This window comes from Danio rerio, chromosome 11 (genome assembly GCF_052040795.2).
Source record: "Danio rerio strain M-AB ecotype USA chromosome 11, GRCz13ab, whole genome shotgun sequence".
Classification (NCBI taxonomy): Eukaryota; Metazoa; Chordata; class Actinopteri; order Cypriniformes; family Danionidae; genus Danio; species Danio rerio.
In genome coordinates, this window is record NC_141031.1 from 40,020,789 (window position 1) to 40,035,302 (window position 14,514).

Below are 14,514 nucleotides of genomic sequence, written 5' to 3' on the forward strand. Positions count from 1 at the left end.
GCAGAGCAAGTAGAAAAACTCCCTCTTTCCATGAACCCCTAACACTCATATGCTGACACTTATATAACACCCTTCCTGTTTAAAACTGAGCAGTTATCTGAAGGCAGCAGCAGCCTTAGGTGTCTTCCTCTTTCCATGTCCTGCTATGTATTCATGCATCTCATATATGCTGTTAAAAAGTAACCACAAGGTTTCATAAACATAAATAAATCATTTATAAACATGAATAAACAGCAAGCCGGGCAGATTTTAAGGTCGTTTCAAAACCATGTTTTTCATGATGTTAATTTTCCCTGTTATTAATGCATTATAACAACTGAAGTGGTATTAAAGTGTGAATTATTTTCATTTATTTAACAGACTGAAGTCAATTTTTGCACGTAGTTCCCTCATGATGTGTATAATGCTTACTTGTTTTTCAGACTTGGGTTGTACCACTTCACAATGAAGTACTTCACTGATGAAGTATCTTGCTTAAAACAGCACAGCTGCCTTTATTAATTAATAAACAATGTGATATGTGTCTGTAATGCAGTCAGCAAAGCAGTAGGGTTGTCATGATACCATTAATTAATCTTATCATATATACTAGCTAAAGCATCATGATACCAAGCAGTATTGCGATACTGTAAGTTATACCTCAAATTACAAGGAAAATTGTCAGAAATACTATATTGCAGTGTTTCTCAACTGGTGGGTAGCGACCCAAAAGTGGGTCGCAGGAACATTTTCAGTGGGTCGCGGAGTATGTGGACAAAAAAACGACAAAAGTTAATTTTTTTACTTATTTTGCTTATACCAGAGTTTTATTTTGAAAATTGTGCGCGACAACCCTACCGTTTGACATTTGAAATTTGTTGAAGTGAAAACATGTTGAAGCACAAGTATATGACCCCGAATATGTATAGTATGGATATATATATATATATATATATATATATATATATATATATATATATATATTGACGACAAAAAAGACTTAAAGCTTTAGTGTCATAGTGAGGTGCTCTCATAAGAGCATGAAACCTTCTAAATTAAAATGATATTTAGAAACCAGACAAAATGTTTTATCAACAGTTCAGTTTAGTTCATGGTAACTAATTATTTCCTTACCCTAAACAATGTTTACAGTATTTGTCGTTTTTACTTTGTAATATTTCTATAATTTGACCCATTTTTTTTAATGACAGCAATAAAATATCGTTTATTTGTAAATCTTGGTGAATGTCTTATGATTTATTTGTCACTACTTGTGTATGTTAACAAATAAATACAAATTAATTATAATTCCTAAAATTGTATTATAGTTCCTTAAAATTTGGGTCGCGGCTTGATGACCATGTAAAAATGTGGGTCCCATGGCCAAACCAGTTGAGAACCCCTGCTATATTGTATGTTATAATAAGCCTACTTGAATGTAATTCATAATTTCCTTCAGGCCGAAAAGTATTATTTGCACCTCACCTAAAATGTATTCAATCTCTTTGTTTGTTTTGAAGATAACTGAGCAACAAAAAATACATTCAAATAAAGATACAAATTATACTGAATGACATTTTTAACAAAATTAGGCTATATGAGGTGCTCAAATTGTTACCTGTTGTAAAAAATGTTTCCTGTTGCTATTTTGGGTTTTTGATATATATTTTTTTTCAGTCTTATCAGGTAACAATCCAAAGTAATACAAACTTTCACTTTGTGATTTGTTCTTTTAAAGAGATTGTTGCGTTTGTTGTAGCTACTAAATCATATTAACAGGAACAGTAATTAACCGATTCAGATGTGCGTTTGATGTGTGTAAAAGTCACAAAATCTACAGTTTTGCAACCTTAAAGGGCTCCACAGACTATTAAAATAAAATGACCTATTGTTGCACAAATGTGTGAGCATATTAGTGACTTTTCCACATGATAATCTATTGTAGATAAACCGTTATCGACAAAACTACTGTTTACAAACTACAGTGGCACCTCCAGTATTTTGAAGCCATAGTATTGCGATACTACCATAGTAGTGGTAAACCGTGCAACCCTACAAAGCAGCAACTACAATTCATTTACATTTCAGACTTCAATTGTATCCATTAACTGGGTCATTCTCACGAAAAATTCTAACAAATTTAATAAAAACAGTTTTTTAATTAACTTTTTTTTTTGAGAAAAATTTTACCAAAGTCTGGAGCATTTGTCAACATTAATTAAGAAAATTTACACACATTATTTAGTACCTGAGCATAGTTTCCAAAAGAAAACAATGTCATTACCGCAACAGTCTGCAAAATCGACTGTTAGAGCGAATTTACTTTGACATTTTTAAAAAAGGGATGTGTTTAACAGTCATGTGTAGTTACTTGAGATTCTGAAATAACATGTACAGATGTTACTACTTCAATGTGGTCCTTTTGCCGCCATTCATACCGCGGCGACGGCGGCAATCGGTGCACCAGCAGCTGGGTGGCACTTTACCCACAGATATTCAGCTTTGCCTTTTCACAATACTAAACAGACTGTTCTGTATGCGTACCTTATGTGATGTGTTCAATTAAAATATCATTTTGATTTAGTTTTCTTAGTAATAAACATGATCTTACACTTTACTTTATGTTAGAAAAGATACATGGTGAGAAGTATAGCCCTACATGTAATACATATATTTAAAAAATTAACCGGGTTTTCTATTTTTATTGGATTTTCTCATTACCGCAATAATACCGTGCGCAACTGACAACATTTTTTTCAAATATATTTTGATAAAACCTGATGTATATTCAAAATGATGTGGCTAACCTGAAAGGACATAATTTGTAGATAATGCACATTAATTGAAAAGCAAACAATTAAAAAACAATAATAAAAGAACACTTAATGAACATTGCGGTATTGATGAACAGGCTGCAGAATTAAGGGTAATTATTTTAACATTAATTTTAAGTATACTATGAGATAAAAAAAAACAAAAACATTTTATATAGAATCTGAATTTCACATTGGATTTTAAATGTTTTCTTTTTAGGGCTTTAAAAACAAAACTTTAATTTCAAATAAATTTTTCCATTTGGATAAACTGAAATGAACCATCATAACATGAGGGGCCATCATGACTTGTAGTCAAAAAAGTATCAAAACTGTCAAAACTGTTGTCGGCAATATGGCGCTGTACATCATTTATTAACATCTACACCTACTCCACACCTAAACCAAACCATCACAGTTATTAACGCCTATACCTACCACAACCCCAACCATTACAGTTATAAATGTACAGCCGCGAGTTGCAGAGGCTTTCATACTTGAAGTCAGCGAGTTGCTAAATGAGTTAATATATTTCAAATGAATAGCTTGAGGATAACTTTCATTTAAAATTAAACTTGTGTTTAAACAGTACTTTAGAATGGTTGCGGAGAATGAGAACATCCATCACGGACGCATCATTTTTCAGCTTTTTCTCATTATTGTTATATATGAAAACTCTGTCATACAAAATAATCTAGCAGAACAATTCATTTGTTTTTATGCTGAAATTTCCATGCTAATTTGTTCAATTTACAACATAACACATTCAGACATAGGTGGACACGTTTCGGTCTTCAGAATTTCAGTAGAAAATGCAGTAAAATGATTAAAAATAATTAAATTATGTTGAAATTACACATTGTGCTTCGTAGAGAAGAGTGATGTCTTTATTATAATTTTTTTTGTTTAACCAAATTACTAGGTTTTATATTTTAAATCTTAAGTGCCATGTTGTTTTAATGGTTTTGTGAGAATAACCCATCTGTGCTTATACCTTCATGTTTATTAATGCAATTTCTGGTTTCAATTTGAAGCTAGACTATTTGTGGAGCTGTTACTAATCTGAATTCGACTGGTACTGCAACTGACCAAAATATTACTCAAATATTACATCATACTAAAAGCAAGTGGAAGCGTCTTTCTGACTTGGCATAGAAATTACCCACATGGAAATCACTGACCTTTCAGTTAGCCTAAACACACAGATTTAAACATTGGTTGTGCCCACAGGAATGATGATATGTTTGATTTTGTGTGTTTCAGGATGTTTGTTGGATGGAGAAGTCCCGCAGGTGGTTAGATGTCGCTCGTTTTTCTAACCACAGGACCTCTAAATGTTAAATGCTGTTAAATGCTGATGTAAGTGTATAAAAGCTCATTGAAATTTGAGGTTATGTTAATGAGAAAAGCATATTAAGTGTAAGAGCTGAAAGGCATTTGTAATGGGAAATGGTGACCTGCCACAGCTTTTAAAATGCACACTTTCCCTGCACTCCTTACACTAGTGGTCAAGCCAAAAAATATGCAAACAAGTAAAAAGGATCCTTCAAAGTATGTTTCTAATATGCTGATTTGCTGCTTAAACACATTATGCTATGTCATGGGTGAACGGTTTTGTTCATGAGTAAGGGAAGGATGGATTGTGAGATTGACAGGCGAATAGATGCAGCGACAGAAGTAATGCGATAGATGTACCGGACTTTTATGGTAAAGAAGGAGCTAAACCGAAAGGCAAAGCTCTCGATTTACTGGTCAATCTACGTTCCTACTCTCACCTATGCTCATGAGTTTTGGGTCATGAGCGAAAGGAGAAGATCTCGGATACAAGCGGCTGAAATTAGTTTTCTTCACAAGGTGGCACGGCGCACCCTTATAGATAGGTTGAGGAGCTCTGTCCTTGGGAGTAGAGCTGCTGCTCCTCCACATTGAGAGAAGTCAGCTGAGGTGGCTTGGGCATCTGTTATGGATGCAGCCTCGGGGAACACCCAGGACACACTGGAGGGTCTACGTCTCCCGGAGAAAACCCACACAAACACTGGGAGACGAGCACATGAAAACCCCACACAGAAATGCCAGCTGACCCAGCCGAGGCTCGAACCAGTGACCTTGCTGTGAGGCGACAGCGCTACCCACTCTGCCAACATTAGCTATAATGAAAACCTAATTATTTTTATTTAATACTAAAAACAGCTTGATTATTTTATCATACCTCTCACACTACTTATTTTATTACTCACAATCTTCTTTCTTGACCAGCATTTTAGTCAGTTGGACAGATTCGCTTTCAGAGCTGCTGCCTCAGTCAACTCGAGCAATAAATAAGAAAGAAAGGAGCAAAGTGCGGAGCAATAGTTGGACATTTTCATGCAGTGGTGGGGGATTTAAATTTTATAGACAAACAATGACTAAAGGATGCTATTAATCATCAATGTTACATTTCATTCATAAATATCCCTACGTCATTTACATGCTTCCTGTTTGGGATTTTCCATAATAAATGTATTTATTTTTTGTCTGGGTGGGCCAGCCTTCAGTTTGAGTGGGCCAGGGCCACCCTGGCCTAGTCGCCTCGTCACTGATTGGTGGGCATACAACCCTTATTCAAAATCTCAATGTTTACAAACCTTTACTTTACATAAAATGTATTATAAATATTACATAGTCTAAAAAACGAACTACACAATAACTTATCAGTAGCAACTGGAACTATTGCTATACTACTAGGTCTAGTTCTCAATTCTGAAAGATACATTTATGATCTGCTTGTTTACTTTTACATTTTCCCTCTTTGGCCAGAGAGATGAATCACTGTTACCTACCTGTCTGTCTGTCTGTCTGTCTGTCTGTCTGTCTATCTATCTATCTATCTATCTATCTATCTATCTATCTATCTATCTATCTGTCTGTCTGTCTGTCTGTCTGTCTGTCTGTCTGTCTGTCTGTCTGTCTGTCTGTCTGTCTGTCTGTCTCAGTCTGACCATCACTTAGTTTATTAAGAGATTATTATACTATATAACTTCTTTATGGTAAAATGTTGTAAAAGGCATGCTCTTTACTTTACAATTCTGTTAACGCATCTTATGATAAATGACCTAACCTAAGTTATGAGTCACTTACTGTAATTTGCTGTATATTGACCTTATTTATTGCTTATTAAAGTATTTTAGCTTCGTGTTTTGCTGCTCATTTTCTAATAGCTTAAATGGGAGCTATACATGTGTCTCCTCGGCTGACAGAGTTTATTAGTGTCTTCCAGGGGCTATTGTTGATGGTTACATGGTCGGGTGATCTCATCATCAGCCTGGACTCGATGGAGCAGAACAACAAGCTAATGAATAAGAGGTTTGTTTCTAAACTTTGAACACCTTTTGTGCCGCTTAACTTCTCAAATTAACTCGACACTTAACGTTGCAGACTTCCGTTACTGGAAACAAATAATCCGGACAGTCGAAGCACCTCATAATGTACTAAATATACAATCGGCCACACCACAACATCCCTTCAGTTCCACTCATGTACGAAAGTGCATTCACTGCATTACAGTATCGACATACACAAAACCTAAGGAAAATACGCCCGCAGCTTATCCGTGAAATACTTAATAATTAAATCTAGCCAAACAAAAACATTCGACACCATAGTGTAAATGTGAGTGGGTTTCATAGACATCTAGATAAACTTTAACGCTTGATGTTACATTCAACTGGCGGGTCGCTTTGTGGTCATTTTGAATGAAAAGAGTCTGTTCAATATCTCTCACCGCTCCTGGATCATCCCTTCGGTTTACACCTCCATTCAACTCCATCGCTTCTGAAGCCATAATCCTTGCTTTGATTATACCTAACAGTCCGTAAATATCTGGATTTCTAAGTGTTTGTGGTGCATTATGATCTCATGGACTATGAAGGGGCTGGACAAGCGACTGCCAATCACTGCAGTAGCGATGATTCGTTCTTTGAGAGTCGGATCTTTCATTTGAACCAATTCTTTTAGTCAGTCGAACCATTTTACAAAACACTATTGAACAATTCGCTTACATATTTTCCTGGTGTTCTAACAACAATTTTTCAAAATTTTAAGCGTTGTTTACTGTAGATGCAAAAGAAACGTTGCAGGATTGTGGCCACAACGAAGTGTGCATGAAATGGTAATACACGCAAGATTAAGCCGCAGTCAGATAAATTGGGGACAAAAGCATCACAAAAGCAAGTGTGCTGCAAGCCTGCGTTTGAGTGAGGGTCTCGGCCGTTAGATCGCCCCCTGGGGGCTGGCTGCAGTACAAGTCATAAAGCCCGCCTCCTCCGTGTTAATGAAGGAGACTTGAGCCCAAATAAAAAAAAATAATTACACTTGCAATAAAATGTCCCGAAAGATGTTTCTGGTCGATTAAGGCACTGATTATTGTGCTGAAATAGGTGCAGATCTTCATTTTTGTAAACAGTTTGTTTTTAGCAGTAATTTAATGCTGGGCGTGTCATCGTGATTGACAGCTGTGATTGACAGTTTCTCAAAGCAGCGCGTCTGAGCTTCGGCAGAAGACTGAAGTGTTATTACTCGATTTCTGTGATATTTTACTATGACAAAATGAGTTCAGCAGTAAACTACAGTTTCTGACATACATGATCTGGTGGAACACTGTTTATTCGCTAAGGTCAGAGCTTTTTTCGGGCTTTATTAGTTTGCTAATACACGCCTAGCCACCCAGATAGCAAAATACACTGGGGCCAGTTCTTGCCTGCTGGAGACTTACCCCTCAGACAGACTACCTCTGCTGGACCTACTCCGGATGCCTGGACTCACTGCCCGATTCCAGCCTGAGTCAATTGAGCCAGATGCCGGGGCCGAGCGAGCAGGCACTGCCGCATGCGAGCCGGAATCAGCCCGCGACGCCGCGAGTAGGTTATGTGCGCTGCTGCCCGGAGCTGGCGCGATTGAATCTTCATTATATAAAACCCTCACATTTGTTAACGTTATTACAACCATTTTTGTTGATATAACAACAAACGCATGCTACTATGTGAACGCAAAGTGTATCACTGAGTTTAACCTTTGAATAAAGATGCAAACAGCATACATAGCAATTATTTAAATAAAGGACAAAATAAATAACAATAAACCTGTATCGATTGCTTAAGTATTAAATAATAATACAATTGAATACATTTTGTAGTGCACAAGAATTAAGAAATACGAAAATGACAATAAAACTGCACAATAAAATAAACCCATTTAAGTACGGGGAAAATACAGGAGATCGTTAGCAGTAATTCTCTTTGTGTCTAAATATCTCCACTTTGATCTCCTGTAAGGTTATTTGAACTTGCTTTACAGTACGTCTCTGCATTTTAAGTTTTGGCATGTTATAAGTAATCTACTGAATGTGCTGTTATAAATCATTATAAGGTTCTTGAAATCGAATCTTATATAACCTAATAGAGCTGTAAATGTTAGATATTATTTATTTACATCATTTACTGTTGGCGTTTTATTTGAACACTCCAGCTAACATTAAAATGAATGTAAATTCCTCGTTGCCAGATATAATGAAGGCATCGAATAAACCAAATGAAAACGGAGGCAAAAAAATTAAATAAATAAACAATTCAAGCGAAAATGAATAAACAATAGTGATGTTGCAGCAGATAGATGTTGTATTAATAGTGCAAAGTTTTTTTGCACAAATTGACAAATTGCAGGGTTGGGATGTGTAAATATCCTGTTGATATTTAGTAATCTTGCTGTATTTATCTTCTAAACGCACGATTGTTCCCGCATGGTAAATCGTTATGGTGTGTAGGCTATATTTTGGGTTCTGTTGATGGCTAATTAAAAATAAAAACCTTTCTAAAAATGTATGTGTTGTTTATATGTTTTACAAGTGTTATTTCTACCCCTATGAAGATAACAAATACCAACAACAAATATAACAATAAGAGAATATATTATTTGTGCTCATATTCAGGCTAGAGTGTATAAAAGATCGTTTATTTCTGCAGTCCAGCATGTATTGCTTTTATTAAAGTTTAACAGCTTACATCACACCGTTTTTAAACCGTATATTATTGTGTTTTTTTTTATGTAAGTGCTTCTATTTACATCAGTGAGCGTTTGTTATAGTGCAGACACCGGGAGTCGAGTGAGAAGTTCGGGGGGCGTGGTTGATTTTACATAAAGCGTTTGGTTGGAAGCTCGACTCCGCTCATTATCGCGGCTCCTCCTCTGGCTCCATCAGACAGTCCTTCTGCGCATGTCAAGGCTCCAATTTCAGCAGTCTTTTGCGACAGTTTGTGCCCGTCAAGCAGGCGTTTTGCCCTCAAGGCGTTCAATGGGAAAAGGGGCTGTCGCGTCGTCCATATTTTTTACAGTCATTGCACAAAAGCCACATATCCTATCTCCTATGCAGTACGTAGTATTGAAACTAGTCTGTATGTAAAACCATATTCCAGATATAATTGTTCAAAAGAACCGATTCCCGAAAGTCGAATCACTATTGCAGACCATCATATAAAAAAGTTAAAAACATAGTTAACCGCCATTATACACAATCACAATGCAAAGTTCGAGCTGTTATCAGTGTAATATTGTTATTAATAGCATATAATAGGCAGGTACAGTCGCTTTATTAGTTTAGCAACAAATGTAGGCTTAATTGTGCAGCCCTAATCAAAGATATTTCACATGTCTAGCATGGTTTTGGTTTTGTTGAAGTCCCAAAACGGGCATTGACCTTCAGATCGTTGATTCAGTGCCAACAAAAGGGAAAGAATGTTCAGAGAGCATGAAACCAATCATCTGTGTTTCTGCTGCCATCTAGTGGTGTCGTTTTATACAAACGTGCAATTGCTGCTTTTCTTATTCCTTTACAAAAAAAACAAACTCAAAACACTTTTATGAACATTCAAACCACCACCTCTACCCCCCAAACTAAAATTCAAATAGTGCTATCTAAAACCACAAGAGGTGTTAAACAGTACTCAACAGAATTAGGGGATTCTTTTTATCGTAATAGGGAACGTTTTTTGGTGCAACATGGCACCCTTTCATAAGCATGCTTTATAGCACATTGATTTTCCTTTATGCTATAGGGCAGTGGTTCTCAAACTGTGGTACATGTACCACTAGTGGTACACAGGCTTCCTTCTAGTGGTACGCGGAGGAATGAAATATGTCATGTACATGCTACACACATTTCAAAATTTACCAAAAATGATGGATATAATATGCCATATAGGACATATAGCCTATAATTCTGAGGTATTCTGCCACGCTTTTTTAACTGTGCAGAGTTGTAGCTGCTTTACTGGGCCGACTACGCTACTGTATTTCAATACTGCTCATTTTGTTGGTACTAGGAGAGACAATTTTTTTCTGAGGTGGTACTTGATAAAAAAAGTTTGAGAACCACTGCTATAGGATCTATTATCATGCTCTCAAATGAAATTGTTCCACTTAGAACCAAAAATGGCCTCACCTGCTTCATATATGCAACTACAAAAAGGCACTATATAGAACCATTTTAATTGGTTTTGTTAAATAGAACTCCAAATAGTTCTTTGAATTCAAGATTAAAGATTTTTTTTTTTTTAGAACCATTTAAGGGTTATTTTTATTACACAAGTTAATTATTATTGAATATTGAAAATTCTAAATGTTTACATTTATTTGATGTAATATACAAAATATATAAAAATATTTAAACATTAAAGTACGTGGCAGCACGGTGGCGCAGTGGATGGCACAATCGCCTCATAGCAAGGAGGTCTCTGGTTCGAGCCCCGGCTGGACCAGTTGGTATTTCTTTGTTGAGTTTGCATGTTCTCACCATGTTGGTGTGGGTTTCCTCCGGGTGCTCCAGTTTCCCACACAAGTCCAAAAACATGTGCTATAGGAGAATTGGGTGAGCTAAATTGACTGAAGTTTATGAGTTTGAATGAGTGTGTATGGGTGTTTCCCAGTGATGGATTGCAGCTGGAAGGGCTGCGAAAAACATATGCTGAATAAGTTGGCGGTTCATTCCGGTGTGGCGACTCCTGAATAATAAAGAGACTAGGCCAAAAAGAAAATTAATTAAACTTGCGACCATCTAATTTTAATGATTTCACTTTTTAATAAAGATTTATAAGCTTGTTTATGTACTGTTTGTAGAAACACAGTGCTTAACTTTCACAAGTTTCTCTGAAATTAGCAAAAATAAGCCACAATGCATGAACAATTAAACTGGATTAAAACATCTATTATAAAGCACTATAAAAACGTGATGTACAATTGATTTATTTTTTTTGTATGCATTAGTGTTCTTGTGTCACAATGTCACAATGAACATCACACTAAAAAGACAAAAGACTGCAAACAGGCATTCCACAGTCTGTGTCATGTCCATGTCTGCCTCTCTAATAATGTTGATGTCCATTATAATTTTGACACTTTAAGCCTTCAGGGAATTAGGAGAGCTGTTGAACTCTATGGTTGGGTGGACTTTGGAATGGGATTCCTATTGAACAATAATTTCACCTTTTGAGTACTTTAAAACAATTACCATATCATTAAATACACATACTGCACAATTACCTCATATTTACCCAATAGTACAGTCAAATTTAACATACACTGGTTTTTCTTATCTGCATGGCACAAAATGTAACAGTGGTTACTCACAAGCTGTTTGCTTTCCAAGAAAAAGAAACCCCTTCCTAATCTGCACCCTGAAAAGTGTGTGCATCATTCTTGACTTAAGAGTAACTGGTGTCGCTTTCTAGGTCAATCTGAGTTTAGTTTATTTAGTTAATAAATATGAAGAAAAATCAAGGAATAAAACATGTTCAAGCACCAAGCATCAGTCTTGCAAAACTAAACCAAATGGCTCCTCTAAACAAGCAGAATTCTATATGCCATTATATTCAATGTTACTCTTTTACAGTTTGCACACTGAAATGATCTGTATTTGTATTAAGACAAATTTAATCTACATTTGACATAAAATACAATTTAATTAACCAAACTTGCCTTGTGTTAAGTCCCTCAGAGTCCAGCTCACTTCCTTTTGATCCTTCTGCTTCATTTGCAGGATGATAGATGAGCTCACCAATGATTGCATTCCCAGCAACATTCACGCTTTCTTTCAAAATACTTCTTTTTTTTGTCCGCGAGATTTTTTTTATTAGCAATGACTTATTCTCACAGTATTAAAATATCAGCAACAGTATAGTATTTTATAATAAATACAGAACTATTTAAAATCATTATTTCAGCGTCTGACATATGCATGTTCTATAAAGGGCTGGGGATTGTTCAAAATTTACCAATTTTGAATTCGATAACAATATGAATTTCAATACATTAAGTTCAATACTGGTTCCCGATCGATCAATAGCAAAGTCAAATGCATCTGTTCTGGTAATGAAGTCATATCTCAGTTTACGGATCATTAAATAACGAGGTGTCTAAATCACAGCTAACTTCATAAAAAATAACCAAAGTCATTTCAGTTTACAATCTCAACCTCACCGTTACACCTGTTTACACCTGGCTGGTATTAAGATACGTTTTGTTCATTCGGATCTCAAGTAGGGACATTCCTAGGGAGACACATTCCTGTTTAAACCTGGTGTTTAAATGTGTGCTTTCGTCCACTTTTCTGATGAGAGGGGTGTATGTGATCAAGCTTTCTTTGATCTTTGTGTACCACAAAAGCTTTGCCAATTTTCATACTGCACAAAAAAGTACTAAATCAGTTTAAAATGCTTAAAGAACAGGCTATTTTATGTATAATGTAAATAAAAATTATATGTATATTTTCTTTTACGTCTAATGAGTTCCAACGCATTGAATTGTTTTACTGATTTAACATGTATATACATTCTTGAAAGTTGACCAAGTGTGACCATGTGCTACTACAGCAATCTTATCGAACAAGTTTCCAACCACCTCAAGAACAAAGTCCAGCCCCAAAGCTGGCAAAAACAAAAGCAGCTAGGGTGAGAGAAGATGGAGCATGTGCACTGTGAGACACAACCTCCTGAGCAAGTCATTTCACTCAGTGGCCATCTTTAAAATTTCTCTTAAGGCTGATTTATACTTCTGCGTCAATCGCACGCGTATGGTCCTGCACAACCTTTGCAAGGTCGATTAGCCCTCGCTGTGGCTGACGCCGACACTGACGTACACGCACCTCTCAGAAAATGTAACTACATGAGCCCTGACAGGACTTTTCGCTGCATTTTGTGACAAGATCCACACGGTCATGAAGGGCCGCAGACACATTGCGAAATGCAAAAGTTTTCTTTCCCTTCGCTGTGCGATATTGAATTCCATTAAAACAACACCTCCACCAGTTCTTACGTCATACTCGTGTGCATCTAATACCCCAGTTAACTCTACAGGTGCCTGATAGTTAGCTGTGGAACTAACGTTAATCAGATTCACTGTAGAGCTGCATGATTCTGGCTAAAATGAGAATCGTGATTTTTTTTTTGTGCTTAAAATAAAGATCACGATTTTCTCACGATTCTGTAGATTTAAAATAAAGGTATGGTAAAAACAAACATATGGCACAACATCGATAATAATATTATTTGTAGGTCTACTGGTTTCTATAAATAATTCTATTCTACTTATAATAATTCTAATGTTGAATTATTATGTTTGAGATATATGCTTGCAATCTGTCATATTAGACAAATTTATTCACTGGTAAAATCAGACATTTGCCATTATCAGATTATGTTCAACAATATATAGGCTAGAGTAGTTATACTGACACTGTAAACATTTATTTTCATGCACAACTGTGGGTTCGCTATGAAAGAAAAAAACATCAAATGCTTGCCGTTGCTTGTTCATACTTCGCGCGCGGCTCCCAAACGATCACTCTGTGCCACAAACTGAATGTTATTTACAACTGTATTACCTTTTACTTGCAACATACAGTATGCAGGTTCTGTTCACTAAAGTAGACGCGCGTGTCTATCATTAAGGCATGCACTGTGGGTCACAGCAATCACTTGATGTATAAACCAGCCTTTAGGCATTCTCCCGAGCATTCATTTTTGAAAGGGGAAACTTTAACTTCTCCAAAATGGTTTGCCAAGCTTATGATTAAATTTCATATTTAGAATCACCAATACAATTTAACAACAGCTGTCTCTAAAAGTTAATTTCTAAACATTCAAATCACAAAATGAAAATGTTTAAGATGCCCAAGCTAATGCGGATGTGCGCATGCACAATATCACAACACCAAACACAATTGTGTGCCAGTAAATTCAGTAATTATGGTCATTTCTAGAGGATGCAGTCAGATCAGTCAATCATACTATGTATCTACCATGAGAATCAATAACTTGCATGTTACATGATATCATCCTCTGATTAATGGCTTGTCTGATTGCGCTGGTCTTTTGAAGTAATTTCCGACTTCTTAGAAATCTCCCAAAATGATAGTGATCTCTTTTACAAGTTTGTTGGCCTTCAACTAGTTGGTGGGAATTCATGAGGTCTGATGCAACAAACTGTACTTCGCATCTATTTCAAAGAGATTAAAAAAAACAAACAAAGAGTATTTGTTTTCAAATATAGTTGTGTCATTGAAAAGCTGAGATTTCAAGTTTTATGGGGATACATTTCTGTGAGGTAAGGTCTGTGAGGTAAGTATTTGTGTTTGCTGACCCCAGACTGTTCATGGCAATGAAGCTGCAGAAATTGTCTGTTTTCTTGCTCTGTCATT

The 14,514-nt window shown here is 36.1% G+C and overlaps 1 protein-coding gene and 1 long non-coding RNA gene across 5 annotated transcripts in view; one reads left to right on the top strand and one right to left on the bottom strand.

The window, feature by feature from the left end:
• The window catches only part of ninj1 (ninjurin 1), a 25,190-nt gene extending 18,447 nt beyond the window's left edge, over positions 1-6,743 (bottom strand). The window contains exon 1 of one of the 2 annotated variants that reach the window (XM_087271744.1): positions 6,553-6,700. In XM_087271744.1, coding sequence (XP_087127870.1) covers positions 6,553-6,612 — 60 coding nt within the window. In that variant the 5' untranslated portion in view covers positions 6,613-6,700. 2 annotated transcript variants of the gene reach the window in all.
• Positions 1-9,656, top strand: part of LOC141376657 (uncharacterized) — a 17,987-nt gene extending 8,331 nt beyond the window's left edge. The window contains exons 4-6 of one of the 3 annotated variants that reach the window (XR_015503019.1): positions 4,056-4,151; positions 6,039-6,986; positions 9,172-9,656. This is a non-coding gene — a long non-coding RNA (uncharacterized LOC141376657). Of the gene's footprint in view, positions 1-4,055; positions 5,966-6,038; positions 8,644-9,171 lie in introns of those variants that run through there. The other 2 variants (XR_015503018.1, XR_015503017.1) reach the window with 2 other exon arrangements.
• The last annotated feature ends 4,858 nt before the right edge of the window (positions 9,657-14,514 follow it).